The 14,618-nt window shown below is 38.8% G+C and overlaps 1 protein-coding gene across 1 annotated transcript; it reads left to right on the top strand.

Annotated features, from left to right (window-relative positions):
- The first annotated feature begins 1,549 nt into the window (after positions 1-1,549).
- On the top strand, positions 1,550-10,884 carry LOC103371754 (protein HEG homolog 1). Its single transcript, XM_008301184.1, has 11 exons — positions 1,550-1,614; positions 3,404-3,502; positions 3,638-3,747; positions 3,835-3,893; positions 3,990-4,120; positions 4,238-4,372; positions 5,688-5,730; positions 6,972-7,009; positions 7,109-7,196; positions 7,825-8,023; positions 9,915-10,884. Exons 3-11 carry the CDS (start codon positions 3,691-3,693, stop codon positions 10,041-10,043), a joined length of 879 nt encoding a protein of 292 aa, XP_008299406.1. The 5' UTR covers positions 1,550-1,614; positions 3,404-3,502; positions 3,638-3,690; the 3' UTR covers positions 10,044-10,884.
- Positions 10,885-14,618: the final 3,734 nt, after the last annotated feature.

Here is a 14,618-nt window from a genome sequence, read left to right as displayed (position 1 = left end):
CAACAACACAACAGCTGTATTAACCACGACACCAAGAGACTCTACCAACACCTCCCCTGCATCCACCACTACAACTTTGTCCTCCACGGCCAACACAAGCACAACGCTCACAGCTGGACCCACACCCACTCCACCTGCATCCAGCTCGCTCGCGCCAAGCACCTCCCCAGGCAGCAGCACCACACCCCCCACTGGGAATACCAGCACCCTTAGTCCCTCAACAGCAACCTCAGGAGGTAATACTATCAGCTTGTTGATGTATGTTCTTATAAATAATGTAGTCAAACATGTGAGGAACATGAGTAAACCTGCACAAGCAAATTTTATGTGTGAGGTGCGATCAAGAATTTCAGAATCTATTAAAAGCAAAAACTGCCTGCCATCCCCTAAGAAGTTGTCTTCTTGTGTAGCGATAACTGCTACCAGTGCTCCAGCCCCATTTGGAACATTTTTGTGGGACATGTGCTGAATCTCCTCCACTGTGTCAAAACCCTTACCTTGAATTTCACTTTGGGAAAGAGGAGGAAGTCGCAGAGAACCAAATCTGACATGTAATGCTAGGGCGAGAGTGACAGAGGTGTTGGTGCAGGTCAAAAAACTCATGTCTTTAACGTTAGCATCATGGCATAAGTAACAATTTGGTCATTTGTAGCGAATGTTCCCCCTCAGATGCTTCTGAACGCCAAAGGGGAAGTCTGCGTTAACATTCCAACCATAGGCGGAAGATTCACAGTGCACAACGCCATGAGTGTCAAATTAAAAAAAAAAAAAAAACAACGAGCATGCTTTTGGTCATGATGCTGGTTTGATGTGTCTTCTTTAGTTGTGGAGACTACGGTTCTTCCATGAAAGTTTCATCTCTGGGTTATAGCCATAGACTCAACATCACCAGTGATGATGTTCGACATCAGTTTGACACAGAATTTGATATTTTCTCTCAAGTTTGAGGTCCATGGCGAAACTACAAATGTGTAAATGATCAGGATTTCCAAGCAGCATGCCAAATGTGGCAGGAGCACTGGGAGCAGTGCACAAGAAGACTGCTTCATGGCCGATAGTGGCTTGATTTTTGCTCCTATACAATTGTTGCTTTCTTTAGACACAGTGTTGGATGTCATTTAATGCTCTGAGAACCAAATTTCAGGACAATCCATCCAATACTTCATGGGATAGCTTACTAAAAACAAAAAAAGAACTTCATAGTAGAGGATAAGTGATGTCTGTAAACTGACACAATACTAAAGTCTAGGCAGGCTGCCTTTTGTAATGAATTTACAGCTTTTCATTGACATAATTTGAGAATGAAGTCATTCATAAATTGTGTCTAACAATTGTACTTTGTGCAGCTTTATACAGGAATATGTATCTATTTAAAATAGCCATAATAACAGCTTTAGACATCTGTTTAAATGAATTTGGAGTGACTGGTTCTTGTTTTTGATGATACAGTGGCTGGCCTCACTACCCTACAACCCACCACTGTGACGCATTCAACTGAAGCTACCACTGCCACTGCCACTGCCACTGCCACATCAACGTCCAACACCACCACCCCTACCAGCACTGTCACCAGCAGCAACACAATAACAGCAGCCCCAGCACCCCCAGTCATAGGTTTGTACCTTTCTCTAAAGTATGTAATGTCTTTTTTGTGTGTGTGGTTGGTGTTCATAGGTTAATCCGAAAAATGTGACTGATTTGTTTGGATTTACAGTAACTTCTGCACAGACAAGGAACTATGTTGCAAGTGATGGTTGCTTTCATGCATTTTGTGCTAAGATGGTTCACCATGAGAAAACAGGAAAGACTTGTTGCGCTGACAGTTGAAATAGCTAAAAATCGATGAAATTTTATTGAATATAAAACCAAAGTGACAGAAGTGGACTCCCACAGGGCTCGAGACTGCATCCAAAAAGGTCCCATTTTCTTAGGAGAGTAAGAGCTCAAATTTCTCGTTGTTGTGGTCATGTGAGTGCATGATTAGTTTGTTTTGGTGCCATTTTAACTGTCATGAATAGCTCCTGCGTTAGCCATTGTGGTTAAAAGTAGTACTTTGTCCTCTTCACTGAGTCAGTCAGTCTGTCCCTACCTGGCACATGAAACATTTATCCATTTATCTTTTGCTGTAGTCTGTAAAAAAAAAAAAAAAAAACGGGACGAGGGAGGAGGAACCTGGTAGAGAGTTAAATGTCCAGTCTCTGACATATCTGATAAGGAGAGTGCAGGTGAGTGTAAGGACCAACTGAGCAAGTAAAGAAGAAGAAGTTAAACTGTTAGTCGAGGTGGCTAACATAGTGTCAGGGCTGAAAAACTACAACACAATCTGGCGTCCGACAATAACATGAAAATGACTGACTGTGACTGTAGTCAACTCCCCTCATAGAAAACATCCCATGTAGAAAAAAATCTTAAATTTGAACTTATTTCACTATTTCACATTCACACTCAGGTGGTAGACCGGTTGTCCTCTGATCACAAGGTTGGCGGTTTGATTCCCGGCCCCTCCACAGTTAGTGTCCTTGGGGAAGACACTGAAACCGATGTTGCTCCCAATGGCAGGCAGCACTTTGCATGGCAGCTCTGTCGCCATTGGTATATGAATGTGTGTGTGAATGACAAAACATTGTAAAGTGCTTTGAGTAACACCAAGGTAGAAAAGCATTGTATAAGTGGAGACCATTACTGAGTGGAGGCAAAAAGCTTCTCTGTGCACAGCCACCTAACTGCCGTTACCTATAGGCTGCATATGAGGTGTTCAGGAAACATCTGTAAATTGTAGTGTCATTTAATACGCAGATGTTAAGCAAGTGAGGAGCACAGCCTATACCTGGGTAATACGGATGATTTCAGACAACTTCAAGAAAAAGAATGATTACAAAATTAAAAGAAAGTTTAAAAAGTTAGTCTGGAGACCTGACTCATAGTGATGCCCCTGCAGAGAATTATCACCTAAATCTGCAGCTTTCATTGACTTTATAGCCAATTATAGTGAGTTTTGGCTAATTGTGCACCTGTTTACTTTGCAACATTTTGTCATTATTTTTGGCCACAGCAGATAGCCAAAAACAAACTGGTAAACAAAACATGCTAGCTGGCGGAGACCAAAAATGGAGCTAAAATAGAATATAAGACTATATCCAGACGATAGTACAGGACTTGCATGCATCATGTGGCCAGAAACAAACCTGAAAACGAATGATAATGTTGTTATGTATGCTGGATGTGTAAATGTGCTGTTTGATTTGATGTTAACATGAAAACTCATATGCTAATGTGTTCACAATCTGTTTCTGCTGCCGCCAAGTGTCCTAAAAGAATCTGATATTGCATGTTTCACAAAATCAGTTCACATGAGAAAACAATGAGTTGTATAATGAATACTTTTTCTTTTATTTCTTGTCAGTGTGTCTTGCCGGCTCATGTCCACCTGAAAGCGTTTGTCTTAATGGTACCTGCCAGTGTCTCTCTGGCAGCTTCCTGTTAGATGGACGTTGTACACCTGGTAAGAACATAAAAAAATACATATTTTATGGCTCTTCAGAAGAAAAAATGTCCTTGATATAAGAGAGATCATAATAAGGTGGTGGAAGTGAAATTGTTACCTTTATATTCTTTGTTTTTCTTCCTCTCCACTCAGCTCAAGTGTTTCCAGGCCAGCTTCATATCGTCTCCTTGCAATTTCAAAATGAAATGCGCAACAGGTCCTCGAGCGTGTTCCAGAAAACCGCGGCTGAGATCTCAGCAGTGGTAGGTCACAAGGTCACGAAGCATGTTGAATAGCTCTCATAGATGCTCCTTTGTTTGTCATTAAACCTTATTTATTCTATTTCATAGCTCGAACGTGCCCTCAGAAACCAGCCGGGGTACATACGCTCTGATGTTGTGCAGCTTGAGTGAGTGTTCTCCCTTTCTTCTGCTGTACAAAGACACCATGCCGCCTGTTACTAAAGATTTTTAGGGTCTGCTAATGCTTCTCTATGATTCTGCAGGCCAGGAAGTGTGCAAGCTACTGTGAATAATGTCTTTGGAACAACCAATGCAACTCAAGAGTCTGTTAATCAGGCCATTAATCAGGCTGCAGCTAACTCAGACGGACTTCTGAAGAATGCTACATTTACACGTAAGATACCTGTTGCATACTATACAAGTCGATGGAGTTAGTAGTACATCATTTATTATTCATTATTTCCAGGATGTTATTTTCTTATACATCTGTGTTATACTCACTCTGTCTTAGCTAAAAACCTGTGTGAGCAGCAGCCATTGCCTTGTGACGTCTCCTCTACAATGTGCACAAACACAAACGGCCGAGCTGTTTGTTCCTGTAAAGAGGGCTACATCTCCATCGTGTACTCAAACACCAGCTGCAGAGGTAAAACCGAGATTTAATATTCTTTTACAGCTCTTTTCCCCTCTGTACCCCAAATCCTGCCAAAATCAGTCAAATTATTCAGAGCTGCAAACTCAAAAAGAAAAAGAAAAAAAGAAAACTTCATCAAATTAGGATGTTTCATCAAAAGCACTTTATTCTACACCAAAAATAAACAGTTTGCTTTAATAATATTCTGTAAAAATCAAAAAATTCTGCACTCATCTGCAAAATTATTAGTGGCAAAAATTCAGGAACTTTTAGTCGAACTGCAGGATGTGTACACATCACAGATTGTAGACAAGTATGCAAACAAAGTAAAAATGTAGTAAAATATACACTATTGGTAACAGCTGTGGACATTTAGGTAAACGCTGCACATGTTGATTCCAGGTTTTTATCAGTTTTGTCCAATAAATCATCAAAGAAAGTCAATTTTTGTTTTTCCTTCCTTTACAAATCCATGTCATTGTAACTGTCACACTACACACAAGACATGTTTAGGTCCTCTCTACTTCTGTTCATGGTTGTGCTGTTTCCATAGAGGTGCAGGACTTCATGTCACAGTGACAAATGAGCCCACAGCGAGTGAAAATGTGAAAGGAGCATTAATAGATGCTTAGAAGCTGCTTGGGGTTCGGAGGGTTAAACAAAACTAGTGTTGTGTTTGAATGAGCAGATTACAACCCTTTTTTAAAAAAAAATTTAGCCTTTACAATGTTCTGCTGCCATAGCATTATACATCAGTAAAGCCTTACGTATGGGGCTGACAACCTGCAGCGTCTGAGAATAAGCTTGAGGGAAATTTTCCTTTGTGATCTACAGTCAAGAAAACAGCAACAAAACTTTCTTATCCTCTCTGGAATACGTCTGTGTGGGAATGAAGGAGAGAAACAACAGGGAGTAAGACTCACAGACAAGGTCAAGAGCTGTAGCCTTTTCTCCATACCGACCCTTGACCCTCACTTCATTTATCTCTCTAATTTATTTCTTTTTCACAAGGATGTTACCCTGGAAACACGTGGAAGAATCACAGCTTTGCCTCAATGTGTAGGGTTGTGACCAAGGAGATCAGCTATAGGAAGAGCTGTTAAAGAATAATAGCGTCATAGCTTCAGATAAACACCGCGTACAGTTCTCTTGTTTGCAATAGTCATCGCGCAGATTTCATGGGGAGGAGGAGGCTCTGTGTGCTCCTGTTTTCACTGCATGTCCAGCCAAGCGTAGCATACATTTCCTTCTACCGTGACTGAAACTGTAGCTTGTTATGTTCTCATTCTCAGTCCCTCTGTACAAAACATTGTGTTTCTTTTTCCAGCGTGTCCAAGTGGGCAGAGAGCAGTGGGAGATGCATGCCAACCGTGAGTACACACACTTTGTTTTCTGTTTACAGGGCAGGTTTTGCATGTGTTATCAGCACCTGGTATGTAAATATGTTTCGGGGACATGTTGATTAGACGTTATAGGCTCCGCCGTGTTGATTCAGTGTTAAACTCCATTAACCCTCGCAACCTCAAAACCTGCTTCCTATTTAAAAGGCATTGTTTTTTTAACTGGTCATGTGAGAAATTTAGTTCTGTCAAAAAAAAAAAAAAAATGCCACAAATAAACTGCATCTGTAATGAAACAAATCCATCCATCCATTATCTATACTCCGCTTAATCCTCACTAGGGTCATGGGGGGCAGGAGTCTACCCCAGCTGACTCAGGGTGAAGGCAGGGGACACCCTGGACAGGTCACCAGTCTATCACAGGGCCACACTTAGAGACAGACAACCAAGCACACTCACATTCACACCTACGGACAATTTAGAATCACCAATTGACCTCAACATGTTTTTGGACTGTGTGGGAGGAAGCCGGAGAGAACCCACGCTGCACGGGGAGAACATGCAAACTCTAATGAAATGAATGAATAATTAAATAAAATTTTGCACTGTTCAATGCAACAGAAAACCAAATGAGGTACTCAACAGTCATGTCACGAAAATTCTGTTATTACTGGGCTGAACTTGCCGGGTGACTTTACACAGAGCAGGCAGAAGTATGGAAATTAGAGACACTGAGAGGAGGGAAAAAAACAAAACATGATCAATAAAACAAATGCAGCATGACTCAAAAGATGAGGAGCAAGCTGCTGGGAGATACATTCTGCATGGTAAAATATCTGTCTAGAGTAGTGTGAAAAATGCAGCGTTTGTAGAAGTTGTAAAAATGTAAATGGTAATCTATAGTATGTAGAGCCACCTTTTTCTCCAGTGTTGGGAAAATCACCAAAATTACAGCTTTTATCAGAGTCAGTCAGTGTAAAAACAGAAGGAGTCCATTTCAGTTACATGACCTAACTTCACTGACTTTTTTTTATCTGATCTGCAAGCAGTGTTTACACGGAGCAGATAGGAGACAAGAATGACAAGTAATTAATAATATCTATGGCACTCCTTCTTCGTGCTTGTGCTGTTTCAATAGAGGTGCAGAACTTTAGATTACAATGAAAAATGAGCCCACAGTGAGTAAAAATCTGAGATGCTGCTTGGGATTCAGAGGGTTAAACTGATACAGTACAGTCTTAAAATGTGAATCTCCCTGTGTTTTCCTTCAGATGTGCGTTTGGGTATGCCGGCTTCAACTGCAATGACTGTAAGTAGCAACACTATTTCTGAAGTACGATGATGTAGCAGCAGAAGCCACATGTTAGGACTCATAAACCTGAATATGTCTACTACTGTGTGTTGACAGCGGCTCTGCTGGCAGTCGTGGTCATCTCCTGTGTGCTGGGAGGAACTCTGCTCATCCTCATCCTGGCTCTGCTCATATTCTGCTGCTGGTGAGAATATTAAAGATCATGAATCCTTTTAACATTACCAACAGTAGTGCAGCTATCCTATTATTTATACTGTTTTGCAGAAAATGAACAATAGAACAGCTTTGCATGTTAAAACTCCCAGCCACTGAACCCATGTAAATATGGTTTTGGTCATTTACAGCTCAAAAACACATAATAATGGGGCTAAAAACAAGCCTTTATATCAGTGGGTATTTAAGACAAATCAGAGGATTCCCTGGGTTTCCTGTGAGCAAGCCTTGTTTTTATTTATGTTTCTATGTGTATTGTTATTTTTGCTATTATTTGTAAAAAATAAAAATAAAAAAAATAATAAAAAAAATATTTTTATTCCATTTGATTTTAAACAGACACTAATATACAGTCTTATAATTTTTATTTTTTTTAAAAACAAGAATCTGTCATTTTTAACTTTTGGGGGCTTATTTTCAACCTTCATATTTAGTGTTTTGCTCAATATTTAAAGCAACAGGATGATGCATATGGGATTAATTTACAGTAAACTATAATGCACTAAAGGCTCCAGGTAAACACACAGTGATCAATTCCATCATCATTACCAAAAATTATATTATTAACTACCAGAGATTGTCTACTTTTTGAACATCAGGACGAGATGCTCGGAGAACAAAAGCGACTTCAGCAGCAGCAGTCCATATTCATCCAACGACGTAAACCAGCCGTGGCCGACCGGCGTCACCCCGATCCCTCGAGCCACCTCCAACTGGGACGCAGCTGCTCCCATAGAGATGACAGAAGGGGGCAGCACTCATGCTCTGGTGGACAAAAAGCCACAAAGCAACGGACTGGTGAGTTATTGCGGTTGTTCTTCTGTCGCCTCACCAATCGTCCTCACACAGACTCACAGTGTTTCACCCACTGAATCAGCCTGTAGTTTGTTCAGTGTCGTCCCATCATCCTGCACTTGCTTATTAACCCACTCAGCAAACATGGATTTGACCGTTTGCAGGTGAAAAATATATTTAGCTTTAGGTTAAAATCTGGCTGAATTAGGTTAAAAAGTAAAAGTTTTTTAAAAGAATATTCAACAATGTGCAAGTTTGACTTGCTTGTCTGCCAAATTTAGCTGTTTTTACCAAACACAACTCGATTTTTTTGACCTGCAAATCCACTTCTCCATGGTCACTGGGCACAAAACCTTCCAGAGACAGATTAGACGTGTTGATGATATATTTTGAATGCATATGTTTAACCCAATCATCTAGAAATGAAACAAACTTACTGAAACGTAGCCCCCTTCCATGCTTCCTGCTTTGCCTGACTCCTAGTGTGTTGCTTTAGGGGTTTCAGCTGAAGGCGAAAGGAATGAAAAAGGTAAGGTATAGTTTTGCTTTCACATCCTGATTTGCCTTGATGTACCCCCTGCTGATGATTTAGACAGGCCTCAGGAGGAATAAAGGTGATGGTGTTTCCAGGTGATGGGAAGCTTCACAACAGATCTCTGATTGTTGTGGAAAGCAGTGCGCTTTCATCTAAACGCTCAATCTAGTGAGTGACAATTCAAAGAAACTCATCTGATGGTTAGTTTGGGAGTAGTCACAAGTAGTTTTCAGTCTGCCTTGGTAACTGGGGTTAACCCTCTGAACCACAAGGAGTTTTTAGGCGTTTTTCACTCCGGTAACGTTTTTATTCACTGTGGAAACTCACTCTATGGAAACAGAACAGCCATGGTTATCATAAAAGAAAAAAAGCTTAGCTTCTTTTGATATTTAATATATACATTTTCTTTTAATTGTTAAAAAATGAGAAAAACTTGGAATCAACATGTGCAACATTTTTCCAAGTGCCCGCAGGTATTACAGTACAAAGACAGTGGCCCAAATATATTTCTGCTTCCATTTTTAATCTGTTTCCATAACACCGCCTCCAGTTCAGCTGAAACATCCCTAAATGTTTGTCACATGACTGTTGGTTAAAGCTGAGTGACTTATAACTTCACAGCTGTGCAGAGCAGCACAGAATTTTTTTTAGTTTGACAGAATCTGATCAGAGCAAACTGTTTATTTTGGGGAAATTTTTAAGTGAGACATGTAGAATAAAGGGATTTATTAAGCTAGAAAAAACTGAAAAAATGTCAGTTTTTCAACTTTCTGATGATCCTCAAGCTACCATCTCACCTCTCATGTGAGAGTTTCATCAGGAAAATTTAACAAATCTAAGCTTAAAATTGGGATATTTCACCAACATCACTTAGATCAATATATCTAAAAAAAAAAAAAAAGTTGCCGTAAAAAGCCAAACATTCTGCTTCTTCATGCAGCTAAAAGTAAAACAGCCAACAGTCGTGTCACAAAAATGTAATGATGATTCAGCTGAATTTGCCAACTGCGTTTACACAGAGCGGATACAAGACAGTTATGGAAACATAGAGATTATTATAAAGTTCTAAAATAAATGAAATTCAGCTTTTCTTTCTTCATGGTTGTGCTGTTTCTATAGAGGTGCACGACTTTATATTGCAGTAAAAAATGAGCCCACTGTGAGTGAAAATGTGGCAGGAGCAAATAAAATGCACAGAAATTACTAGGGACATGTAAAATAAAGTGATTTTGATAAAAGTTTGGGGTTCAGAGGATGAATGTGTGTTTTTTGTGAGCTTTTTTTTTTTTTTTTTTTAATGTGTGAAGTGTGAAGCTCTTGCTCCTAAAAGAAACTAACACACCTCTCCTGACATTTCAGTCGGGATCGTACGATCTCAACACAGATGGAATGAAGACGTTCAAGGGTAGAAACCCATCCCGTTACTCGTATCTGGTCCAAGGCCACGAGAACCCGTACTTCTTACCAGGAGACGAGAGGAAAAACTGAAAATCACAAAGAAGTGGGGGATCAAAAAAGAAGTCACTGGTTTGGACATTTGCTGAGCAGGACTGTTTTATTTACGATATTTGCTTGGATTAATCACAAAGGACAAGAAGAGATCGGCAACCAAAGAGAGTCCTTTCTTTATACAAGCAAGAACATTTTTAAAATGCCTGCTTTTAATGATTATAACCAGTAGATGTCACTGTTGCTCTGTAAAGTTAGTACAATAGTTTTTTTTTTTAAGGCTACATTTGACCTCTGATATTTGTCTTTTGTTTTTTTTTTTGTCCTTTTTTATGCTTTAAAGAAATCATTCTGTAGACTTTTAAAATGAAGACTCTTACATTACTAATTGCACTAAAGTGTGTGTTACGTTTACCACAGGTTTGTCTCTGAAATCAAAAGGTAAATTGAATGTGGGGCTTTCTGCGGCTACTAACTATTATTTTCTTGAGAGTGTGATTATTTTCTAGAAAAACAAATGTTGAAGTGACTAAAGGGGCTGGATCCCTGGTTGGGAGTGTTTTTTTTAAAGGGATTTTATTGTAGCAGTCTACAGCTGAGAACTCTGTGTTTGTTGAAGCTGCACTTGCAGAAATGTGCCTGTTTTAATGGTCGCTCTGACTAAAAGGAAACATTATGCAAAGCTGCTGAAGAAGCCTGTCTCTCGGATGTGCCAATTATCTCTTGTATACAGATTCTTGAAGATTATATATATATATATCTTGAGTGTCTGAGACAGTGCACTATTTTTTAAGTGTGTAAAAGTTTTGTAAATAATTGAGGATCTCTTGGGAGAGAATGTGTGCGTGTATGCTGTGGAAATAAATTAATTTAAATGCAACAGACTTGTTTTTCTATCATTGTTTAGACAGCTGTATCACCTAATTTACTTTTTTTTTTGGTTTGCTGACCTTGTGCAAACTGTGCGGTACAGTGCTACAGGACTAATATGCTGCAAGAAAAGCAGTTTGAAGCTCAAACAACAAATTAAATATCCGCTGGGTACTTGATGACTTTTCTAATGAGAATATCTTGTAAACTGGACCTTAAAACTGATGAAACTACAGAAAAATTACATTTATGGTTTGTGGTCTCTGCTGCATAAATAACATTAGACTATGACCCAACTACTGCTACTACTACTCCCACTTGTTTGTTCTTTGTGCACAATAGTAAAGGTAAGTATGTCTTTTTGAATATTTTCCAAATAAGCAAATAATAGTAACAAAGCGCATCTTACAGCATATTCAGTCAGTATAATTTTGTTTCCAGTGTTTATGTGTTTGGTAAGTGCTATCCTCTGCCAGGGAGGTTATGTTTTAGCCGGTGTTCATCTCTTTGTTTGTTTGCAAGATAAGTAATGATGAAGAAAATTTCACGACATTTTCAGGAAATGTTGATAATGGCACAATGAACAGATGATGACATTTTGGTGATGTTGTGGCTTTACTGTCTGGTTATTTTCTCATAAAACAGCAAATGTTGGTAAGTGTCACAGTTGTGCAGAATGCTGCCGTTGCGCCGTTTGTCCACTAGATGGAGCTCTGCCTCCATTCAGTCCTCAGCGCTGTCTTCTCAGTAGTACATGAAGAAGCCACAGCCAGGCAGCATCACAGGAGCGGGCTGAGCGGAGCTACTGACAGATAAGTTCATAACAACGTTGTGACATTAACAATGACTCAACATGTCTCCTGTTTCACTTTAACTCTCTTTGCCATGTGTCATGACGACTGGCGCGTGCTTCGTTGAGTCAGTCATACGTTTCATTTACATTGCATTGCTATAGTTGTGCTAACCTAGCTTAAAGTAGTCTATGATAGCAATAGCATCGCTGTTGTTATGCCAACCTAGCTAACTGTTAGCTAACAGCTTAAAGCCAGTAAGGAACTGCAGAAATAACGTAAGTGTACAAAATATTTGACAGTACAGAACGACTGTTCATCACTCTGTCAGCTTGTTATTAATGATATCAATGTTTATTCAAATGCTAAAGGTATGGTCTGATTCTCCATGAATCTAATAGTGTTGATAAAATTAATACAGGACTTTAACATTGGCTGGAAATCACAATATGCTGGAAATGAGCTGCTTGACGAAGGTCTGCGCTCTCCGAGTGTTCTTCTGGTTTAGAATGTAATTAACATGATTTACAGATTGGTTTTATGCATAAAATAAACAAATGATCTCTTTTGCAACTATCCTGTGGGCTACAATCTTTAAATTATAACGCTCTTGAATGAAAGCAACTTTTTTTCCAGATCCATTAATAACATTTCAGACACTGTAATCACTTTTTTACGTGTGGAAAACTGCATTATATTAGAGTAGAATAGAATAAAAAAAAAATAAATAAAAAAAAAATTGTTGAATTATTATTATTAGATGAATTGGTCCTTTAAAACTGTTTCCTTCTGTAAAAACAATTGACTTGGTTACAATTTAGGTCACAGAGCAGGTAAAATAATGCAGCGACACGAGGGCAGCAGTTTTTGGCAGATGATCACTTTCTAGACGTTTTAAGTTCTGAAAATGTTGTGGAAAAGTTTTGCAAAGTTCTGGCCAAGTTTTCTTTGTAGTTCCCAAAATATTCTGCTCAAAGGCAGAATAAAGTTCTCTAAAGATGCTTTAGAAATGTTCTGGTAACTTTCCGAATGTTGCATGAGAATGTCCTTGCTTTGTTATCATGAAACAAATGTTACAGAAGAACGTTCTCAGCAGCAACATCCCCAAAACATCCTCAGAACACTGCAGGCAAAATGTTCCACCTTTGTTGACATATGACGTTTTTAAACGTTTTTTTGCTTTGAAAATCATGTGACAATTTCACAACATCCACCAAATATCCTGTGAATGCTTAAAAGTTCCGTCCTAGTTCACTTTTAACTTAATAGAAACTTTTTTTTAAAAGTAATAAATATCCTTAAAACTTTCTTTGAACATTAAATTCAAGTGTTTTCTTTCGAACGCACTTATCGTAGGTTGTGTTAGCCAACGTTGCGGGAACGTTCACCGCTTTGTGGGGTGTTTCCTGATCAAATCATGGCTTATATGAAACAAAGTCAGTGCATCCGGCAGAAACTTGAATATTCAGCTGCACTTCATTACAATAATGGAAATCGAGATATTTTCTTTCTATAATATTATTATGAGTAAAAAAAAAAAAAAAAAAAGCTTTAACCCCCTGAAAACAAAAGAAAAAAAGAAAAAAATCAATATCCTATATGGAGATCTCGGCCTCTGGATGGCGCTAAAGCACTTACAACACATTACAGCTGATCAATAACAAACTACTTCAATTTGTTGCTCTCTGCTCTGGGGATGTGAGGATAACCAGGCAAGGGTATGTTTGCTGTGTGTGTGTGTGTGTGTGTGTGTGTGTGTGTGTGTACACGTACTGCAGGCACCACACACACACACACACACATATCCAGAACAATTACTAATCTGTAAATAGATCTGTATTGCTGTGATATCTCTGCCGAACAAGATCTGCCTCGCTTTGTCTCGCCTTCTCTTCTTCTTCTGTTTCTTCTTCTGTTTCTTCTTCTTCTTCTTCTTCTTCTTCTTTGTGACATCAAGAATTTTATTTAAACACTGAACAGCTCTGAGGAATGAAAACTAGATTAAGGCAATGAATAAACGCTTGAATTAGCTACAAGTAAGAACAGAAAGTTATGCATTACTTAGCTTAAACTAATAATCAGTTGGCTCAAAATAATAGATAATTGTTTAATTAGAACCTAAAGTTAACCAGCTAAAAAGAACGCATACATGAAAGTAAATGTAATGGATTTAATAGCTAGCAAACTGGCAGTAATAAAGAAATGGTTAGCCAAAGCTAATAAACCGCTAGCTGAAAATTAATAGAAGTGTCAGATGAATTGTTTGGTAAAACTAATAATTAATGAGTTTAAAGTAAAAGATAAGCTGTTAGCCAGAATTAACGAAGATGATAAATGGTTAACTAAGGCTTATAAATAGCTAGTTGAAATTATTGGAATAAATAGTTATGTAAAACTAATTAATAGCTCGATGAAAATAACAGGTAAACGGTCAGCAACTCTAATAACTGTCGAATTGATAAAACGTTATCTAAAAGGAATAATTAGCAAACTGAAAATAATGAACAAATGGTTAGCTGCAGGTAACTCACTGGAAACACTTTTTCGCATTTTTTTTTTAACACATTTGGAACAAGCCCATCCGATCCACCTGTGTAGGTCTGCCAGGAAAGGTTCAGAATCACCGTCTTTCATCGCCCTCCGTCCTTTCCTCTAAACCCTGAACACATCCCACAGCCATGGAAAAGCTTCTTACTTTAAGCCCTGAAATCATATGCAAAGTTCAGCGTTTAATTAACAGTATTGCTTTGCAATCATTACCACTGTCATTTCAGTGGAATAATAAATGTGTCCTGGTGCAGTTCATTATTCATAGCTGCAGAGGGTTTGGACCTAATTGAATGGCTACATGAATCACAGTGTTATTTTATTCCTGGAGTGGGGTTGATGTTGACTGTGCACTTTACCCAGAAATCTCCGTCTCCCTGGCTGTTGTGCAGCACTCCGTCACCAA

Source organism: Stegastes partitus, unplaced genomic scaffold (genome assembly GCF_000690725.1).
Source record: "Stegastes partitus isolate 25-593 unplaced genomic scaffold, Stegastes_partitus-1.0.2 Scaffold1639, whole genome shotgun sequence".
NCBI lineage: Eukaryota > Metazoa > Chordata > Actinopteri > Pomacentridae > Stegastes > Stegastes partitus.
The sequence above is the reverse complement of the archived record's forward strand: the minus strand, read 5'-3'. Positions and strand labels throughout refer to the sequence as shown.

Excerpts from the sequence above, each read along its gene's own strand:
- LOC103371754 (XM_008301184.1), top strand. The coding sequence starts at position 3,691 with ATGCGCAACAGGTCCTCGAGCGTGTTCCAGAAAACCGCGGCTGAGATC. Across the intron at positions 4,121-4,237 it reads GAAGAATGCTACATTTACAC|CTAAAAACCTGTGTGAGCAG; the intron begins GTAAGATACCTG and ends ACTCTGTCTTAG. Across the intron at positions 4,373-5,687 it reads CTCAAACACCAGCTGCAGAG|CGTGTCCAAGTGGGCAGAGA; the intron begins GTAAAACCGAGA and ends TTCTTTTTCCAG.